General features: G+C 41.0%; 1 gene segment (V, D, J or C); it reads left to right on the plus strand.

Moving 5' to 3' along the window:
- Positions 1 to 6,619: 6,619 nt before the first annotated feature.
- On the plus strand, positions 6,620 to 7,186 carry LOC143475642 (immunoglobulin heavy variable 3-64D-like). The segment is given in 2 exon segments: positions 6,620 to 6,676; positions 6,775 to 7,186. Coding segments are annotated over 2 exon segments (423 nt in total).
- Positions 7,187 to 8,258: the final 1,072 nt, after the last annotated feature.

Below are 8,258 nucleotides of genomic sequence, written 5' to 3' on the forward strand. Positions count from 1 at the left end.
AGCAAATAAATAAATAAACTGTTGTCATCTATCCCCCTCCTTCTTCCGACTCCACTGGGAGGAGTTAAAGAGTCTAATGGCTCTCGGGACAAATGATTTCCTGAGTCTGTCTGTAGAGCTGCTCTGTGACAGGAACCTGCCACTGAACTTGCTCCATTGGTCCATAATGATGGTGTGCAGTGGGTGACCATCATCTTCCATGATGGAGAGCAGTTTGTGCAGTGATCTCCTTTCTGCCACCGTAACCACAGTGTCCAGCTCCACACCAACTACAGACCCTGCACTCCTGACCAGCTTGTCCAGTTGCATCTCGTCCCTCTTTTTGATACTTCCTCCCCAGCACACCACAGCGTAGAAGACACAGCTGGACACCACAGTCCGATAGAACATCTGCAGGAGCTTCCTACAGATGTTGAAGGACCCCAGCCTCCTCAGAAAGTAGAGCCGGCTCTGCCCCTTTCTGTACAGGAAGTCCGTGTTGGTTGACCAGTCCAGCCTATCATCCAGGTGTAGTCCAAGATAGGAATGGAGAGAGTACAGTCCCCTGTGGAGCTCCTGTACTGCTAACCACAGTCTCTGATGTACAGTCCTTCAGCCTGATGTACTGAGGTCTACCAGTGAGGTAGTCTGTGATCCAGGAGACTAGGTGTAGATCCACCTTCATCCTCACCAGCTTGTCTCTTAGTTGGAGGGGCTGAATGGTGTTGAAGGCACTGGAAAAGTAAAAAAAACATGACTCTCACTGCACTGCCCCCCCTGTCCAGGTGAGATCCAGGTCCAGGGTCCCGTCGATACTTTTTCTCTGTAGACAAACTGCAGGGGGTCCATTGCATGTTGATTCTGGGGTCTGAGCTGGTGTAGAAGCAGACGTTCCAGGATCTTCATGACGTGTGATGTAAGAGCGACTGGCCTGAAGTCATTGAGCTCACTGGGGTGCGGTGTCTTGGGTACTGGAACCAGGCAAGATGTCTTCCACAGTGTGGGGACCCTCCCCAAGCGCAGACTCAGGTTGAAGATGTGCTGTAGGAGGGCCCCAAGCTCAGCAGCACAGGACTTCAGTAATCTGGGACACACCCTATCTGGTCCAGCTGCCTTTCTAGTGTGGAGTCTCCTCAGCTGACCTCTGACCTGTTCTGTTCACTATATAAAAACCTCCTACTACACAGAAACACTGTACAAAATCTTCCTACTACACAGATAAGTGTGCCCTGCAGCCCACAGTGACAGGAAACCACTGTACAAAAAGCATGAAATATTTCTGATGCAGAGTCAAGTTTTTCCCAGAACGTGGAGCTATTTGCATTTACCATATTTAAACTTCATCTTCCAGAAATCCTTCTGCTGAGGACCAACTGAAGACAAAAGTGTTTATGACTTGTAGTGCAAATATAGAGAAAATGAAGTTTCATAGGAGCTTTGATTAAATCAAGATAGAGAACTATTTATGTTTTTTTTATATTCAAAGATGTATTCCTTAAAATTAAGATGGTCAAATGTGGCTAATACATGTGCATATACAAATAAATACAGTACTAAAGGAACAGGTCAAATTATCTGTCATAATTAAATACATTCTGGAGAAGGTAAAGGTGCCTGAGACACTCTTTAATAGCCCAGGTGAGTGTCAGGGGGTGAATGGGGTGACAGGGTAGTGCAGGTGATCAGGAGGGTGGGAAAATGTAGACACATCTATCCAGTGACAGTGTGCATCACAGGTGATTATTATGATTCAATCAATCAATCAAATTTTATTTATACAGTGCTTTTTACAACAGTTGTTGTCACAAAGCAGCTTTACAAGTGCCGAGTCCTAGCCCCCAGTGAGCAAGCCAAGGGCGACAGTGGCATGAGGAAGAAACCTTGAGAGGAACCAAGACTCAGGGGGGGAACCCATCCTCCTCTGGCCGACACCGGTCACCATGACAACAACAACAATTTAGACAGAAGGAAATATAGAAAAGGAAAAATATGTAATAATGTCGATCTTGGTGTAGGCATATCCGGTTAGGCAGGAGGTGGCCGGCCCAGGATGGATCGCTTGTCTCTCCTCATCTCATTATTCCTTAAGCAGGCGGGCAGCCATGTGGAAAAAATAAAACAGGGAAAATGAGCTCTGTATGAGAACATAAATAGGACAGATGAAATTATAAACATTTCTGGAGTGTGGCAGCAACTCCGGCATTAAGTTAAATTACTACAGCCTAGCTAAAAAGGCAGAACCAGAAGGTAACATAGACTTGAAGGCATTCTGAGACAATGGCATCCATCCACTGCACTGTCAACAAACTTGAGTGACCACGAGCAGTGACAGGATGACAGCACCAGTGCCCCAGTCTACCATAAAACCCTTCATCTATGAACCTCTGGATCTGTATCTTTATCTAAGGGGGGATATTAATTATCAAACGCTAAACTAAATAAGTGGGTTTTCAACCTAGACTTAAAGATTGTGACTGCATCAGAGTCCCGGACGCATTTTGGAAGATTGTTCCAAAGCTGGGGGGCCTTACAAGAAAAGGCTCTTCCCCCTGCTGTTACCTTATTAATTTTTGGAACTAATAAATTATGAATAAACTCAGCTCAGTGACAAATACATGCATAAACACTGACAGCACATCCTATCACAACTGTTCAAACTCCAATTCTCAATACCTTAAAATGCTTAATTTAAATTAGAGTAAAATATTTTTCCTTCAATATTCTACACACAATATGCCATAATATTTTTTGCAAAAAAATGACATGCAACAGTCTTGACCAAGTAAATTTTACTACCCTAAAATATTGCACACCATTAGCCCAAGTTTCACCACAGGAACATCAGATGTTTCACCACAAGAACAGAAAAAACTTACAGTGGAGCAACAGGTATGATTGACATTCATTCAGTGGGTGGAGCTACACAAAGACTCCTGGAGCTCAGAAGATACAAGAGTGGAGAACACAGAACATTCTCATCACGTAAAGACCAGTCATCATGTTCAGCATAACAATACTGTGTGTGTGGCTTTCACTGGGTGAGTTTACACTTGTTTGGATTAATTCTACTATTTATGCAACTCTGCCATGATTCTGTTAACTTTATCTTCTCTTCTCTATGACAGGAGACTCTATGGCAGATCCAATAGAACCACTTTTATCCCATAATGCTGTGCTTCAGGGTGATAATGTTACACTGTCCTGCAGCTACAAACAGTTCAGTGGTAATGTGCGGAATCTCCACTGGTACCGACAGTATCCACAATCCAGACCAGAATTCCTCCTCTACATCCTTCCAAGTGGAGCTAAAAGTGAACCTCTCCCACATCGTATGTCTGCTGATGTTGATCAGAATCTTAAACGTGTGGATCTGCTGATCTCCTCTGCTGCAGTATCAGACTCTGCTCTGTACTACTGTGCTCTGGAGCCCACAGTGACAGGAAACACTGACACACTGTACAAAAAGCATGACATATTTCTGATGCAGAGCCAAGCTTTTTCCAGAAGGGGGAGATATTTGCATTTGCCATATTTAAACTTCATCTTCCAGAATTCCTTCTGCTGAAGACCAACTGAAGACAAAAGTGTTTATGACTTGTAGTGCAAATATAGAGAAAATGAAGTTTCATAGGAGCGTTGATTAAATCAAGATAGAGAACTATTTATCTTTTTTTATATTCAAAGATGTATTCCTTAAAATGAAGATGGTCAAATGTGGCTAATACATGTGCATATACATATAAATACAGCATTAAAAGAGCAGGTCAAATTATCTGTAATAATTAAATACATTGTGGAGAAGGTAATGGTGCCTGAGACACTCTTTAATAGCCCAGGTGAGTGTCAGGGGATGAACGGGGTTACAGGGTGGTGCAGGTGATCAGCAGGGTGGGGACCTATGGACACACCCATCCAGTGACAGTGTGCATCACAGGTGATTATTATGATTCAATCAATCAATCAAATTTTATTTATACAGTGCTTTTTACAACAGTTGTTGTCACAAAGCAGCTTTACAAGTGCCGAGTCCTAGCCTCCAGTGAGCAAGCCAATGGCAACAGTGGCAAGGAAAAACTCCCTAGTTTTTTGCATGAGGAAGAAACCTTGAGAGGAACCAAGACTCAGGGGGGGGACCCATCCTCCTCTGGCCGACACCGGTCACCATGACAACAACAACAATTTAGACAGAAAGAAATATAGAAAAGGAAAAAGATGTAATAATGTCCATCATGGTGTAGGCATCTGGTTAGGAGGTGGCCGGCCCAGGATGGATCGCTTGTCTCTCCTCATCTCATTATTCCTCAAGCAGGCGGGCAGCCATGTGGAGAAATGACACACATCGTATGTCTGCTGATATTAATCAGAATCTTAAACGTGTGGATCTGCTGATCTCCTCTGCTGCAGTATCAGACTCTTCTCTCTACTACTGTGCCCTGGCGCCCACAGTGACAGGAAACACAGACACACTGTACAAAAACCTCTTGACTTGATCATAACATTTTATCCAAGATGACCTATAGTGACAGTATCATTATCATTGATGGTATGCAATTGTCTACTTTAACAGAACAATGAAAATTGTCAGCTGATATCATTCACACATTGATGCATCTAAGCAAACTATTCTTTTCTAGCAATACAAGGTGATGACACAAGTCTACCATATGCAGATATGTTTAGTACTGAAAGACTTTTATTATCTCTTCAGCAGAACTAGATTAATTTAATAAGGTGCCCATAGGATCTACAGGAAGTCCTTATAAGGCACTGTCTCATACAGATTACATTTGTATTAAAACATGAAGGATCATTTTGTGTGTATAGAAGTTAATAGGAAATTATTTATCAAATGTTTCAGTGATTCTAGTTAGTATGTGACGACGTGTTTCACCATGATTCCGACATCATTAAATAGACTAACTGTATTATTTACATTTTATTAAAATTAGAGCACTTTTGCTTTGAGCTTCATGAATAAACTTCAATGATGGTTATATTACATATTTTTATCTGGATGTGTGTCCAATATTCCTACTCTGATCAAATGGAACTTAAGGGAAGTGTACTATGATGATCAGTGTGAGGTGGTGTAAGGGTGGAGTAGTGTGAGGTGGTGTAAGGGTGGAGCTCTCTATCTCAGTATAAAACTAGATGAATCCCATTCAGCTTTGGCTTTAACTCACTTCACATCTCCATCATCATGCTGCTCTTTATACTTTCTCTCCTACTCACATGTTTAGGTGAGTTTATCTTCATGGTGGTAGATATTTTTTGTGCAACAACGCAGAGGAATCTTACAAAACATTTCAATAAAATTTACATTGCTATGAAGAATTTATGCTGAATGTTAGTTTCCCAGCATGAGATGTTTTACTGCATTTTTCTCTTCTCACCAGGTGAAGTCTCAACACAGAAAATTGAACCAGTTGACCCAGTAAAGCATGTGTCAGAGGGGGAAAATGTTACTCTCTCCTGCAATTACAGTGGGAGCACTGGTGATTTTCTTCAGTGGTATCGCCAGTTTCTGACATCTAGACCAGAGTTTCTTCTTCCTGTATTTGAATTTCAACTGAACAGTGTAGCTAATCTTCCTAGAATATCTGCAGAAGTTATAAAGGCAAAAGACCAAAGTCGTATGAATCTGCTGATCTCCTCTGCTGCAGTATCAGACTCTGCTCTGTACTACTGTGCCCTGGTGCCCACAATGACAGGAAGCCCAGGCACACTGTACAAAAACATCATACTACACAGATACACGGAACAAAAACCTCAGATACTCAACAACTCAAATACATTAAATAAGATATCATATTCATATGCATTCATGTTTGATTTTTCATGAATGTTTTCTCATGCAATCTATACAATCAGCATCGTGGTCAAATTTCTAAGATTGATCTTTCCTGATTGGAAGCTGATCTCCACCATTTAATCTACCAATCGGGTTGCTCTGAAGCTCCAAACACCTAAGATGGGTTTATGGGAGCAGATACTGCTGAAGAACAGACTGGACTTTGGAAACTTTTACATCTCTGCTGCTGTGTCCTGTCTTACTGTTGTCTGTGATTCAAATCAATAGAAAATGTGGTACCAGTTACATCACATTAACAAAAGATGTTCTGAGAAATTCTTTATTTGGAGTGCCGAACTAATCCAAATACTATGAAATAAACAATCTTATTAACGTTTCATGACTGGTAGTGTAAGCATAAAGAAGAATAAAGGTAATTCAACCAAGTAACCACAAAGAGTCTATAAAAGAATCATTACTTGAAAATAGTTGTAAACAGATTATTTTAAAACTATAAATAATAATAAACAAACTAATTACCTTCTAAATAATAACTAATAAATACTGAAGGGACCTATCCTATAGAAATGTATATGGATGTTTTGGATTACTGATCAAATTAAAACCAAATAACACATGGGTCTGTCAGCCATTGCAGTGACAAAGTGCAAAGCACTTTGTAAGTCGTTATGTATAAGAGCGTCTCCTAAATGCTGTAAATGTAAATTTGCCTACAGGATGAGTGGGAGGAGTTTGATAAGAGGGAGGAGCTTGATGTGATGAGGGTACAGTGTGTGTCGTGTGTTTCAGGTGACACTGGCATTCTTGTGTAAAGTTCAAGATCTGAACTTACATTCAGGATGAAGATGTTGCTGCTCTTCTCTGTTATAACTCTTCCCAGTATTGGTAAGTCTTCATTACACAATCACATTTGGTGAGTTAACAAACAACCATCATTTGTATTTTAGTGAGTTATTTTTTGACACTATGTGATGTTTTTACAGCTGACTCTGCAGACAGTGGTATTAGACCAGATGAAGCCGTCATATCCTTAACTGAAGGCAGCAGTACCACACTGTCCTGTACATATGATGGATCACCTTATAGTCTCCACTGGTACCTACAGAAGCCTGGATCAAGACCAGAGTTTCTGCAGCTGATACATAAAGCTACTGGATCTGTCACTAAAGCTGAACCACCTCACCCACGAATGTCCATCAAACTTCACCAAACAGAAAGGAAAGTGTATCTGAACATCTCCTCTGCTGCAGTATCAGACTCTGCTCTGTACTACTGTGCCATGGAGCCCACAGTGACAGGAAACCCAGATACACTGTACAAAAACCTCCTACTACACAGAAATACTGTTCGAAAAGAATGAAATATTTCTAATCCAGATCCAAGCTTTTTCTTGACTTAATCATATCATTTTATCCATGGTGACCTATAGTGACAGTATCATTATTATTGATGGTATGCAATTGTCTACTTTATTAAAAAAATTTAAATTGGCATGGCTTGGTGAGTTAACCCTTTCAAGTGGCTCACTACAGGAACATGGCGCCAGTGTCTGTGGCCTGTCTTGTCTCTACAAACTGTGGTTGTTGTCCTGCTGTTTTGATTGTTTGTTACACTGAATGTCAACTCTCTACTGGTTTATGATCGCCAAACACCCCTAAACATACATCAATCATGCGTATGCTGGGAATGTTTCAGTCAAAACGGGCAGAGGACCTTCTACCTACCACCTCTTAAAAAACCTGATTTACACTCCTCTAAACTGTCCAATTTTAGGCCAATTTCCAAACTTCCTTTTCTTTCAAACATTTTTGAGAGTTGTCTATTGCCAGGTGAGCTCATTTGTAAATAATTATGACACCCTGGAGGTGTTCCCGTCTGGTTTTAAATCCTGTCATAGTACTGAGACGGCACTGTTTTACTGGTTTTTAATGACGTTCTTTTATCCACTGACTCTGGTCACTGTGTTGCTTTGATCATGTTGGCTCTAACAGCGGCCTTCGATACAGTGGACCATCAGATCCTCCTGTCTCGTTTGGAAAATTGGGTGGGCATTAAGGGTGTCATTTTAGATTGGTTCAGATCCTATCTCTCAGAGAGATGTTTCTGTGTCCATATTGGAGTATTGGAGCTTCTGAATCCTGTGCAGGGACCTCAAGGCTCTATACTTGGCCCTCTTCTTTTCTCTCTGTATCTACTGCCAATGGGATGAATTTTTAGGAGACATGATATCGCTTTCCACTTTTATGCTGTTGACAAATATTTGTGCCACTAAAGCAGCAAAATGCATATTCTACAGACCATCTTTTAAAGTACATTGGAGATATCAAGGCATGGCTGTTCACAAATTTTTTGCACCTGAATGATAAGAAGACTAAGGTCATGCTGTTTGGACCTAGTGACACCTCCAAAATGAATGTTGATCTTAGTCCTTTGAATCAATATCGGATTTTAATCCATTCTTTTATCA

This window comes from Brachyhypopomus gauderio, chromosome 14, assembly GCF_052324685.1.
Source record: "Brachyhypopomus gauderio isolate BG-103 chromosome 14, BGAUD_0.2, whole genome shotgun sequence".
Lineage (NCBI taxonomy): Eukaryota > Metazoa > Chordata > Actinopteri > Gymnotiformes > Hypopomidae > Brachyhypopomus > Brachyhypopomus gauderio.